Source organism: Homarus americanus, unplaced genomic scaffold (genome assembly GCF_018991925.1).
Source record: "Homarus americanus isolate GMGI-L3 unplaced genomic scaffold, GMGI_Hamer_2.0 scaffold6317, whole genome shotgun sequence".
In the NCBI taxonomy this organism is placed as follows: Eukaryota; Metazoa; Arthropoda; class Malacostraca; order Decapoda; family Nephropidae; genus Homarus; species Homarus americanus.
The window spans coordinates 22,055,306-22,069,427 of record NW_024730668.1 but is presented as its reverse complement, the minus strand read 5'-3'; the positions used below and the strand labels follow the sequence as shown (position 1 = coordinate 22,069,427).

Here is a 14,122-nt window from a genome sequence, read left to right as displayed (position 1 = left end):
GTCTACATGGGTGGGGTTGGGACGTAGGGTGAGGTTAGGTTAGGTCGGAAACTGTAACTATTAATGACGTCACGAGTTACGTCGCCCATAAGGAGCTGATTATATGAATGATCGGCCTATACCTCGGGGCAGTTCGGGAATACGCGACCAACCTAACCCAGGTGAAGCTGGTCGGTGGTTGGTCGGACTGGTTACCTTGGGAATGTGCTGCTAAACGCAAACCTATCCCTTGACACTCCTTTATCTCCAACACCCTAACTCTCTCTCTCTCTCTCTTTCCACAAAATTCTCCATCACTAAAGACAATGCTGATATCTATGTTATTTTGAGACTTGGGAAACACAGCGCGACGCTGAGTGAAATAAATACTATATATGTAAATCAAAAGTAATGAAAAATAAGGTAAAGCAGTACAGGAAGAGTTGAGAATGTTGTGAAAGAATAATGAATGAACGAGAGAATATAACAATAATATGAAAATAGAAATTACTTTAAAAGGAAAATCACAATTTATTGATAAATATAATGATACTCAATACGCAAATAGCAAGAACAGCCCTATATTGATACACGGTCAAGATGAGTCAAAAGGTGATACAGCATCACTGATAGAAACACACTAAGACGATGGAGGAAACACCGAGAGGAATTAGTTCCCACTGAATGAGCCAACGGTGCTCACGACGAGGAAGTGTGCAATGAATGCTGCCCGAGTATTTTGTTGTAGTTTACAACATCTAGGCTACACGGGCATTGTTCAAGTCTCATACGCAAGACGACGAGCACGGAGTGAACCACATCCACACTGCTAACCTTGGTTGCGCTTCGCCTCTCAACATAACGATAAGAAAGACCCATAACACACATCCCCCTTTACTTCTTGGTCATTGTAATCTTTAATATTCTCGTGTACTGAACTTCGCAACTGTTACATAATTATTGTAAACATTTTTGTGTTTGACTCCAAAGTTGATGATTTGTTGTAGGGCAGGACACATCGTCGTATGAGGAAGCGTAGGCGGAGGTAGTGGTGGCTGGAGGGTGGGAAGGGGAGTGGCGCCACGGACGGGAGGTATTGCGTAGTAAGCCACGACACCAGCACTTCCCTTAGCAGCAGCAGAGATGAACTGGCACACGCCCCCAAACTCAGCAAGGCCTGTCTCTTCTATTGATTACCTCATTATTTATACTATAATTTGTTAAATTTCTCCTCATTAATTGCATATGTCTACTGTATGGCTCTCAGCTGATCTACGTACTGTATTCTAATGCTCCTCCCAGATCTATTTGAAAAAGGTCACTCAATACTAGTAAGACTTGTTTCTTAAGTGTAAATGTGGGTGAAAACTCGGACACAACGGAAATAGATACCAGTGGATTCCTTTGTTATAGCACAACCCAAGAGACTACTGTACATAATTATAGTGACAGGATTCCAGACACAAAGCTGTTCTTCCTCGTTACATATTTTCGTTGTTACTCCAAGTAACCCAGTCCCTTTCTCCTTGCCCATTTAGCGCTTCTATACTAATAATTTATCTCGTGGTTGAATTCGTTTATTTACAGCAGAAACAATCACAGGAGCGGTGACCTTGGCTGGAGGATCCTCACAGCCAGCATCTCTAACGCTGGTAGTAGTAATGAAGGTGGCCAGTCTAACAACACAGCCTTAACTAACACCCAGTAAGTGCAGTAATAGGAGGGTGCCGGCTAGTTCACAATGGTAAACCAGTGCAGGTGTAGTCCCTAAAGTACGCTGTGAATAGGGATACTGGGTTCATCTACTGAAAGATGATAATAAATAAATGAAGCCACTTCTATGAGCTCCTGAGTAGACACTCCAGTTTGCATTGCGCACACACACACACACACACACACACATATATATATATATATATATATATATATATATATATATATATATATATATATATATATATATATATATATATATATGTGTGTGTGTGTGTGTGTGTGTGTGTGTGGTGACCCCAGCTGGCCTGGGTGTGGTCCTTACAGTGGTGGACCCCCCCTCACCTTCGCAATATGAATGACTCAGTATTGCATAACTTTTCGTGTTTACCCTCTGGTGCCCTGAAACGAGGAAATAAATATCTACACATTCTTACCAGTTTATGCTCGCTGCGTAATCTACCAATAATTTTTTTAGGCTTGTCTGATTAAAGACAGTCGTCGATTTAAACTGTGAATATGTCAGTAGGAGTTGCAGGAGGTGGGTGGCGGGGAGGGCAGTGGCCTTGGCGGCACAGGGTGGGTAAAACAGCCTGCCAGAAGGTGGCTGGGACGAGGGTGGGGGGCGCTGGCCTTGGCAGGAGCAGCGGGAGGGAAGAAGAGGGGGCTACAAGGACAAGTGCACACCCTAACCAGTTATCATGAACGGGGCTGAGCAGCAGCGTCATCAACACCTCCTGTGCCGAGCTGAGCACTTTGTATCACCCGGATGGCACGAAGGCTCCTGGTGCCTTGTGGTGCCAGTGGTCAAGGTGTTTAGTTCATCACGAATCACGCGGGGACACCACACAATACAAGTCCTGTTCCCCTCTTCCTTGTATAACGGTACAACAATGCCACAATCTTTGCAGTTTTCTTACTGATACCAACGTTTATGGTAGCCATTAGCAGCAGTCGATCGTGATAACTTCCGCGCTGCAGCTGTGCTTAACGGTGCACCTACAATTTTCTTCATTACCATCCCCTGGCCCCGGGGACAACTATTCACCTTCCGTGTTTGCGTCTTGTGCTACGTCTCTTGATGATAATAGGGATCCTGCACCCAAACCAGGTTTTCCTTGAAGTGAGGGGCGCCGGAGCCCCGCACTCCCAGGGTAAATATTTAGCTTACAGTTTGTTAAGACGGGAGCTGTAATGCTTCCCGTTAGAATACAGTATAGTAGGAAAACTACGTGTTTGCCAACTTACTACTCGGCTCGCGAATCAGTTACATAGTTACAGTTAATTTGTAACCTTAATTAATTATTAGATTGATTCACTATTCGATTACGGAAAATTAAAAACCTGATAAATATATATGTGCGCATTAGCTCGGCGATGCCAATGATCAAAATCACTATTACTAAAACAACCATGATTGATAATGCCAAACCATGACGCTCAAATGTTTTATTAAATAATAGACACCGCATAAGCAATTGATTTTCTGATGACAATATTAATATTGATAGTGAGGTATGTTAAGAACATTAACATTTAAAAGTATGAAACCAAATATAAGCTTTCAAAAGTACAGGACTCTAATGGAGAGCAGGTACCGTATAATTCCAGGGACCCCACAAATCTACCCCTGGACCCCCGCTAGGCTCTGAGGTCCCTGCCTACAACACACAACAGAGAGGTGCATTGTTTCTGTTTCCGAAAAGGTAACTACATTACCTTAGTTTTACTTCAAGTATGAACAATAAAAAACATCTAAAACGAGGAACTATATGATATTTGAACTTGATGACATTTGAGGTTATATTATACTGTGTCTTCCTTAGACATTCTCTGTCCTTTAAATCTATAACAATGACAAAACTTATGTTATTCTATTCTTTTTCTTTCTAAAGTGTTTCGTAGTCTGGTAAAATCAAACAGCTTTACCAAACAGCGAGTCACATCAAACTATTCTTGGTAGCCAACTGTGTAAGGTACGGTACAGTACGCTTGTGTAGAACCTTATCTATGGTAACCTGATGCCTTTATTTATATATATATATATATATATATATATATTCTTCCTTTATCTCCCCTATCAATCTGGTGTCTGTAATCTCCTGAGTCAGACAGTGAGCGTTCCTCACATTGTAATATGTTTGAGGTTAGGTGGGAGAGTAGGGAGGGGGAAGGGGTTGTCAGGCTTCCTGAACGGGACGACCTTGAACGTTTGTTCACGTCCAAGCTGCGCCTCGTGTTGTGTGTTTACCTTTCGTCAGCTGGTTTGTTATCGGCTGTTTTAATGTATGTTTTCTGCAAATACCAACAACTGTCCAACTTCCTTTATTTATGGCACCAAAAAACCAGTTTATAACTAGTGTTCACACTGCCGTCCAGTGTTTCAGCATCTCAACACATGCAACAATAACTTCTTGTTTTCATTTCTGTTCTTTTGATTAACAATCGTTTTTAGTCAAGATTTTTTTTAATCCAACAACACAGCATCATACAATACGACACAACACGCATCCAGGTTTCTAGCATATCCCTTCTAAACTAATATGCTTCATAATGCTTATATTATGAAATAAAACAGCATATTTTTCCATACAATTAAACATTTTCGTAATTAAAATGTACTAAATGGCAATTTTAAATTCCTCACAGTAAAAGCTGGCATGAATGATGTGAAAGACCAAAGGTTAGTAATTTTTTCCTTATGATAACATGATTACAAGGTCACGGGTAAACAGCAAGGCGTCTGTCGCAACACAAGTTGAAGGATACCAACAAAGAACAAAGAAGACTTCATCATGTGACTCGTTCATCTCTGAAAATACGTAAACAACCAAGTTTTGGGGACACCTTCCGCCCGTTGATCGAGATGAAGTAGTACCCTGGTGTTACTTTAACTTAACGAAATGTATTGATTGACGCTTATCATTAATTTAAAAAATATTTATTCATCGCGGAATCATTTTTTGTTAATTAACAAGAATTTTATTGATTGACGTTGATTATTACCGTGTTAATTTACACGCATTTTATTACTTAACACGGATTTTATCGATAAAGGCGGGTTACCAGTGTTGAGATATAACATTTTCATCTGACGAGACCATTCACCGTTACGACTGGGTTAACTGGAGACAGGAAGACCTGCAAGTTTGTACGAATTTTGTATGACGAGACTTCATTTGAGGTATTTAAATTTCAAGGATCTATTATCAGCTTTGTGTTCATTGACAAGGATTTCTTTTTCAACTAAGTTCCACTAAGTATGTGTTAACAGAAGGATTTTCCCGAATGGTGACGTCTTGAGGAAGAGTGGGGCTGGTTAGTTACACAACCATGACGTGGCCAACACATTCCCTCACACAACACAGCCACAAACAACACACGTGGCCTCACACGTTGCCGCTGTGTACCCTATCTAGCCTGCGTGTCCACTAGGATGACTTGAACTGCCATCAGCTGTGTTTGTATATATTTTTGCTCGAGAGTCTTCAGACTTTCAAGTGTGTCTGGTACGCTGATGTGGTCGTGTTGACTCAGTTAAGCATCTATTATAAATGTCAGATCAAATACACGCTCTGGGGTGAGTGTCTTTTGAGTGCAGAGATACACTAGGAAAAATATACAGTATTAGCATTAGGTAATCCTCCTTCTATACAAAGACTCAAGAGTCTATTTGGGTACTTGCACCTGAATTACATCCATCATCGTATCCTAAGCAATGCGATCGTATGGACAAGAAAGTATGACTGGCTTCATAAAGTCGGCATTCTCTCATTTTCGGTGACTCATTTAGATGTTCCTCTATTCCTGTGTTTAGGTGAACTCATCTAGCTGCTGTAGTCTAAGCCATCTCGACCAATTTCCATTGTCCTGTCCTAACAGACGCGATTACAGTAGGTAAGTTCTCACGTTACCACTAAAGGGAAAAAATGTATCGTCCTATAATTAAGTGTAAGTCCTAGTGTCAGCGGGGTTTGTTTGGGTAAGGTAGAGCTGCCTCACCTGACCATGACTTGCTCCAGTGCCCGCAGGCTCCTAAAGACTCTGAATGACAGGTTTTTGACCGAGTATAAAAATGTAAAGGGAAAAATAGTTTAGAAATTCGCAGACACTAAAGCATGGAAAATTTTGTCAGTGTAAATTTCAGAGAACAAAATACACTAACCACAACTTACCACAAACCTTGAAGCGGTCATGGTTAGTATCTTCCGTATGCTTACAATTAAACGTATTTAAAAAGCGTCCGTCATTTCTATAGCCATGAATATCACAAAAAAAATGCGTGGGCAAGAACAAGAGTGTTGTAAGACCTGTGGTAAAAATAATATGCAGTTCAATTTACAAGTGTGAAGAAGATAGTGATCATATAATAAGTCAATTATCAAAATATCAAGGGTGCGAGAGGATTCAGCTGAAGATTAGGCACCCCAGCCTACTTTAGCTGATCATTAAACACCAGAACGCTACCTACGGTTCGGTTGGATTAGGTAAGGTTAGAGTAGATTAAATTAGGATTGTTAAGTTAGCTTTGGTTCGGTGGGATTAGGTTAGGTAAGATTAAATTGTTTGGTTAGTTTAGGTTAGGGTGGTTAATCTGAAGGTGCAATGAAGTGGGGTCCCTAATCTCCAGGTAGCTATTTCTAATCAAAGCATTTCACATGTGACTGCCGTATTTCAGTTAACATGTATACTCACGACAGCCTTCATCACCAACTAATAGTACAGCAGACACTTGTCCTGGGCGCCAGATTTATTATGGCAGGACCCCGATAACCTTGGTGGTGCAGGTTCTTGTCCCAAACGGCTGGTGCCTCTCAGAACCTCGCCTCAAGGTCCACACAACACACACACACACTTACATATATTTATATCTATCTATATTCTGGTGTGTGTATGTGTACATAAATAACCGAATAAAAGCAAATACGTCGCCTACACGTCAGGTGTAAAGGCCGCTCAGAACCTCACCTCAAGATACGCACGCAAGCACGCACATTCAAACAAATAAACACACACACACACACACACACACACATACATACATACATACATACATACATATATATATATATATATATATATATATATATATTATATATATATATATGATTACCCTGATTAAAACATATATACTGTATTCATATAAACTATACATAAGGCCACAATACAGTTAAACACACCTTAACCGTTGCCCTCATCAGATAGCTATTATAATTATCTCCTATACTGTATTCACTTTCACAACCAAGTCGTCACTCTAATGTTTACTAGTTTGGTCTGGAACACACCACGCCCTCGCCTCACCACGGGGTTAAGACCTTCCAAGTTTGACCCCATATTGACGTTTCTGAATCAGGGAGCCGTTGGTAGAAGCGGTATCGCTCTTGCCTCGCAAGCAAGATGCCATGAGTTGGATTCCCGGGCCGGTGGAAGTTGTTTGGACATATTTCCTAGCCCACATTAGTCCCTGTTCACCTAGCAGTAAAGTAGGTACCTGTTGTAAGTCGAAAGTTGCGAATTCGTATTCAGGGACAAGTTGTTGGAGCTTCCAATAACTTGATGACATAAACCATTGACTACAGGCTTCTACGCCCTTATCTCATGAGACATAAAGGCAAGCATGAAGCATGCTTCCCTGTTGGGCGCTGTAAACGCTTCTGCGCTTCACCTTACACAAGGATGTAGGAGAGTGCCAAAGAAAAAAACAACTTTAATCCAACCAGAGTCCTTTGTCATGAGTTTAATAAAGAAGAATTTGGGCACACACAGACCCTGGGAGTGAAAAAAAAATCTTTGTTCCACAGACACACTGCAGGGACGTGTGACTATATGCTACACACCTTTGTTCCACTTCTTGGTCTGCATGTCTGCCCTCTACAAAGAAGCTTGTTGATGTTGCAGTCTGTTCTAAATACCCAATAGATAGTTGCCTTTTTTTGGTATAATGTACAAACTTCCCTATTAGTGGTTATTCACAAGGGGTAGAAGCAATATACAAAGACTTCCTGATACGCTGTCTGCTCACACTTCATATTCCTTTGTCTGAATGAACATGCCTACTCTGGCTCCTGCTTATTCACACACCTTCCAGGTTAAGTTTTAATGTACTAATTCACTTTTAACTTACCTAGAGTAAATCATTACATGGTGCAAAAAGGCATTTAATTTATTATACGTTACCCACCACTACAGCTTACAAGCCGTTCGAGCAGTGCAAATTATGCAAAAAAATACGATTAATTTTAATTTATAGAACAAAAATGTTGAAAATGTTAAAAAATATAACACAATTAAATAAAAAGCATATATCAGCTGGCTACTGCAAAACCATAACCATGTACGCAATAATCACCTGCGTGATTCATGACGTCACGGCCGCCAGTGTGCCCAATCAGCTGCGTTGTTGCTGACGTCACAGTCGCCACCCAAGTCAGTTAGAGCGGTAGCTATAAATAGTCGATTGTGTGCAGTCGCCGGCTCACTTTAACACGATATTACATGGTTAGATCCATAACAAATCTATGTTATGATGTTGTTATCTAGTTCTTGAAGCTATTAGTGTTCTCAACGTACCCAGATGACCTCCATTCTCTCGACACTCATTACATTTAGCTACGACTTGTGCAGCTTGCCTCGCCATCACGACTTCCAACACCACAACACAACCAACACTACCCAGTGCGTTCGAACTTCCTCATTGGCTCAGATTTTGGCGTAATATATCATACTAACAGGCTCCCAAAAATCAACGTGACACTTAAATTACTCAATATTTAGCCTATGAAAAATCATATTCTTAATATAAATTGTATCACATCAAGAGAAAACGCGTGCCCTGCGGTCTTCTTCACACACTTCGCAGCCACACAAACGCCAAATCAAATGAACCACGAAATGCGTCGTAACAATTTTGGTTCTAAACCAACTTTACGCATATAATTATGAGGGGTATCTTAGAGTTTATGTATTTTCCGAAACAAAATCATACAGCATCTTAAAGCACTTTGCACTGCAGTTACGATAACAATAAGCGAAATGAATACTTTACATGGGTTTTCAGTCCACCAAGTGTGTACGCAAATCAAAATCCATTGTCTGATATCATAGCTACAAGATTTCATGCATAACCCACACACACACACACAGTTAAGGGCATAATAGGCGTGTCACTCCAACATGCTCATCTGTAATGTAGAAGTTAGTACAACATAACAAACATCACGTTTGTTATGTCGTAATGTACACAATTGATAAGCAGAAGGCATAATGTTCAGCAGCGTAGGATAAGGCCGATCTTTATTTTTTTCCGAAACCAACTTACATCCTGAATTATCAACAAGGGGCTAAAACTCCCGGTGTGTGATAAATAGATACATTTATTTATTCAATAAAATCCTCATACAACAGTGATTCAGTATGTATGATGTATTATAATTGTAGTATATGGACAATACAGGTCAACATGCACAGTCAGCAGCACTAATTGCTCTCTTCCACCCCCCCCCCCCTATAGTAGCCGGAGCCACAGCCAGTAAAGGCCGATATTGAGACAATGCAACATCGCTAGCCACGATAGTTCCAAAACTAACCAGCAACGTTTAGACGGGGTGGGAGAAGGGTTTGTCCGTCGCCAGGCCTTCACTTGCCGTGGCTCCAGCGAAAAGGGGAGGGGGTGGTTAATTTCTGACTACATTTTATAGTCAATGCCGGTATACAGTTCAGCATGTATATAGACAACGCAGGCTACATTCAGCATGTATATACTGTAGACAGGTATGCCTCTACTGAATGAACTGGCATCCAATTTCATGTGACTACATCAGTCGAGTGTTTTTTTCAGCGCTCTAAGTAGTGGTTTCATAATCATTTTCTACAATGCTAAGAGGTTGAGAGTGATGGTAGAACTATTTACCACATGCCCACCCAGTACCATCCTCATACTATCCCAAACTTTTATGGTTAGGTTAGGTTGATACGTGTCATCTATTGCTAGTTTATGGCTAGGTTAATACCATTGACATCACCCACCATTCACTAATTCTTCACCGGGGGCCCCCTCCCCCTACAACCATTCCCCTGAGTACACTGTAACTTATGTCATCATTCGTCGGCACGCAATCTTCCACAGCAGTGAGAAATATTGACGCAAATACTCCTCTACCACTCACCTACTGCCAATAATTACTCGAGTGTACAATAAAAACATCACGTCTCTATTACCGCGCCAACCACCACCTTCACACCAACAATACACCACTCTTCCCACCCACCGCCACACATAAACACTTTCAACCACTTTACAAGAGAAGTTATTGAAAAGTGCATTACTATAAATACAACTTAAATACGATAAGAAAGAAAATTAATATTCTGAATCGAAATAAACACAGCTCGTATGTGGCCGATCCATGAAGTCAAGTGGATTTGATGGATGAGAGGGAAACAGGAAAGTGCTAAGCTTCTTTATTTCTCTTACATTATGGGCTACACAGAACTCAGCTTCAGAGAGAATACACCTCTTTTATGCATTCCCGTCCCTTCATCTCACACTGCCCTACTGACGACTAGAACTAATGATTCCTCTTCCTCCATTTCCTCCAACCACCCGCGCTCCCTTTGGATCAGTAGCGACCACGGTTCTTGGGCGTGAAAAGTGAAAGCAGTTTTCCACGTGGAAGCATCGCGTGTTCTACTGGCTGCCGACGTTGACTGTTGTTTCCAAACTGGTGTGCAATAGAACTCAAGGTCTTTTTGATAACCTGTATCATATATCTTCCATGTACTGTCTGTGTTTATGTAGGAATATGTTTACCTGTATTGCCTATACACACGCTGAATCAATGTAAACCTGTATGAAAATTTTACTGAATAAAACTGTACTGAACTGCTGATCCGCTGCATGCTTCCTAAATAATTTCTTTACTCGTGATTTAACAAAAGTACGGTGCTACTCAACACAGGGCGGGCGTATGGCGGTCCTGTTGGGTTCTGTAATGTAAACGTTCAAATATATAACAGGTGTAATCTAAATGTACTAAATTTACGAATAAAACGTGACAATTTGAAGGAGGAGGCTCGTCATGCTGCGTAGGTACAGACAGGGAAAGTTATAATATCCCACACCTGTCGTACCTTCTGTTCATCGTTCCAGATCTCCTCCCCCTCCTCCTCCCTTCACAGTCATACTGAACATTAAGAAAACCTATATAAATATGATAAGACAAAATAGATGCATTCCTTACATTGAATTATGGGTATTCCATTAGAAAACACCAAGGGTATATGGAATAGTTTAGGCAGTGTTGTTGACACGCGCCAATAACAGCTCGGTACTGTACCTGATGTTAACCAATATAATGGACAGCCAGAAGTAAATGGTGAGTGGGACCAAACCTCAGATTGTTTTCTGGTACATTTGTCTTCAGCGGTCCCTGTAACCTACTGTAGGTCTTCACTACGGCTCTGATTAATATTAATAATGGAGGGTATTACTTGCACAATATAGAAAAAAAAAGTTTGTATTTCTGGCACGGTTTATGACATAACCTTCTGAGTGAGAGGCAATCTAATGAAATGCTCACGTAGTCACAATAAGAGTCAACACCATACCTGCTATTCACCGCTACAGTGAAGTGAGAGGTAAATATCAACTCACCAGTAGATTAGGCACCCCAGCTTATTTCATGTGATGATTAAACACTCTAAAGCTAACCTACCGTAATCTACCCCCCAAGGAAACGTAAAGGTGTTGAATCACAAGGTGAAATAAGCTGGGGTGCCTAATGTTCAGATATGAACCATTTCATCATATATAGAAAACATGGGTCGTTTAAAAGACTAAAACATTACTGCACACTTAACTTGGCAGGCTACTGTATAAACTTTCTTTACAGTATCATTTAAAATGTTCAGCCATTTTACATTTAAACACATACACACACACATATATTTATATATATATATATATATATATATATATATATATATATATATATATATATATATATATATATATATATATATATATATATATATAAGATATTCAGCCTTTAATAAGTAAGGTCTCTAAGATAAGTTTACCAGGTTGGTGGGTGGTGAACATGGTGGAGGGTAGGGAGCGGGTACCAGGGTGTTATAAGATCTCCACGTCCTTGCTGAAGTCTACAAACTATCATCGGGAAGCCAACCTCACTCCTCCCTCCGTATGTGGCAACGCTCACACCTCAACGTTATCAACTAATTTTGTGTCATACCTCTTCAGTTATTGGCCGATAACGCACTGCTCCTTAGCCTCGTGAAAAAAAAAATTATAGTACTTGTTAGATAATATACCTTGTAAATTTACGAGGAAACTATCTCACCTTTCTATTGAATTCCAATGCTAAATAATCTACGATGAATACGACACTAAAACTACAGTAATTCAGTCAGTGCAGTCCTATAACTCAACACTGTAAGTAGAGAATTATGTATACCTGTAACCTTAATCTATTACAATACAGGTATTAGTATTTCTAACTATAGTCAGGTTATTCTGACACAAACCCAAAAACAAATTACTCTAAAAATAAATTCAGTCACCACTGTCAGATAAAATGTTCCTTTTCATGTATTTATATTCTAAGTTGACTGAACGGTGGACTATTTTATGCATACACACACACACACTACAGGTTAACCACTAGGAAATAGCAACACGAAAAAAATTCTCATGTTTTTATTTCCTAGTGGTTATGTACAGTATATACAGTATTGTAATGTGAATCACGTGTTGTTGTGTACCAAGTCAGCTAAGGCATAGACTGCAAATTGGCTTGATGAATCCACCCGGGCCTGCAGATACTAATATAATAGATAACCAGTACCTCTCACTTGGTCGCAATAAACACACCCTTGGCTTCCTGTTCTGAGCCAGACCTGCAACACGTAAGTGTAAAACTATTCTGTGTTTCACTGTTGACGTGAAAAATATTAATTGAGCAACCCCTGACCATTGATATTCAGCTTACATTGTGTTACTATTAAGATAATGTAATCATTTGTGTGCCAGTGTTAGGTAAATGTATTCACATCTATGTCATTGAACATTCAGTTCCTCTTATAAAATTGATTAATTATTTGTATTTGACAGGTTTCACCAAAATAAACTGTACTGTATCGAGTTGGTGTGGCGCGTTAATCTCCCTACTGGGCGATTATTTACTGCACGGTAGGAGTTAAGTTTCGAAGCAGTTTTAATTTGCTACATCACTAATTACTATGCCACAAAATGGCATGGTGAACTTGACTCGCTCATTCAATCTATTGGAGAAAACACGTTCAATATATTACTGAACGTCTTTAATGTTACACACATGATAATAACCTGACTGAGCCACCACTTGTTCTCATAATAACGATGTATGTGTGCGTGTTGTTGCTGCCTTGTTGTGACTGGTCACTTGTACTGGCAGTCTACCACCCTCACACTGCTTGTGTAATTCCACCTGTATTTCGTCTTGTAACATTAAGTTCAACTTCCCTTCAATAACATGACTACTTTCCAGTGGTTATCAAGGTGAAGTGACCAGCTGTGCTTATCGAGGCAACCTTGATCAGGGATTGCATAATTTTGTAAACATTTTCTTTTGTTTGATGTTACTTGCGATCAGGCGGCCATGACTGTTCCAGTAATTCACAACGTACAGTAGTTCTCTTCAAGGCAAAGACAAAACAAATCCACCACTAGATGAATAGTGTTCCTCATTTCACAACACAATTTATAGCTACAATTTGCGGACATAATTTTGCAACCATTAAGTGAATTCCTGTCTCGTACAATACTGAAATATCGGCGTATAACAGCAAGGAAACAAATAATAACTCGCAGGTGAACTTCATAGCCTTGCAGTAGCCCACAACTCCGTTAAAAGTGATTCATATCTTCCTACTCTTATACCCCCCCGCCCTGAGTACTGGATCTTACCTGTACCGAACTAAACATAAGTACCGGAATCTTTTGTGACATATCTACTGCCTCTCTTTGTCAGCTGAACTCGGGTTTGTTGCCTGGGAGAGCTACTTACGCATGACGACTTTAACGGAATATACGTATATCTATCTATCTATCTACAATGATATTACTGCTACTGCTCTGGTCACGTTTACTACAAAATGTCAATTGTCAGACAACAATACTCACAAATTAATCTGAATGTCAGCCAATAATATCCAATACTTAATTTTGTACATATGAGTACTTCCTGTTGACATAATCAACATGAAGAGTTACCCACCAAATGAGTAGAGGTGCCGCACCCTCCCCCCTGTTTACTGTGTATCATCAACGTTTTTTTATTACGGTATTCTGTAATGTTTTTTCTCTGCTCTTCGATAAGAGTGAACCCAGATTAAGATCCATGACGTGTAAACAATGAAGTGTACGGTTGCC

The 14,122-nt window shown here is 40.1% G+C and overlaps 1 protein-coding gene across 4 annotated transcripts in view; it reads right to left on the bottom strand.

Annotated features, from left to right (window-relative positions):
* Positions 1–14,122, bottom strand: part of LOC121867335 (leucine-rich repeat protein soc-2 homolog) — a 46,981-nt gene that overhangs the window by 17,033 nt on the left and 15,826 nt on the right. Inside the window, exon 1 of one of the 4 annotated variants that reach the window (XM_042367260.1) lies at positions 11,773–14,106. The exons of 2 other annotated variants lie outside the window; for them this stretch is intronic. In XM_042367260.1, coding sequence (XP_042223194.1) covers positions 11,773–11,794 — 22 coding nt within the window. In that variant the 5' untranslated portion in view covers positions 11,795–14,106. Of the gene's footprint in view, positions 1–8,265; positions 9,102–11,772; positions 14,107–14,122 lie in introns of those variants that run through there. One more of the 4 variants, XM_042367258.1, reaches the window with a different exon arrangement.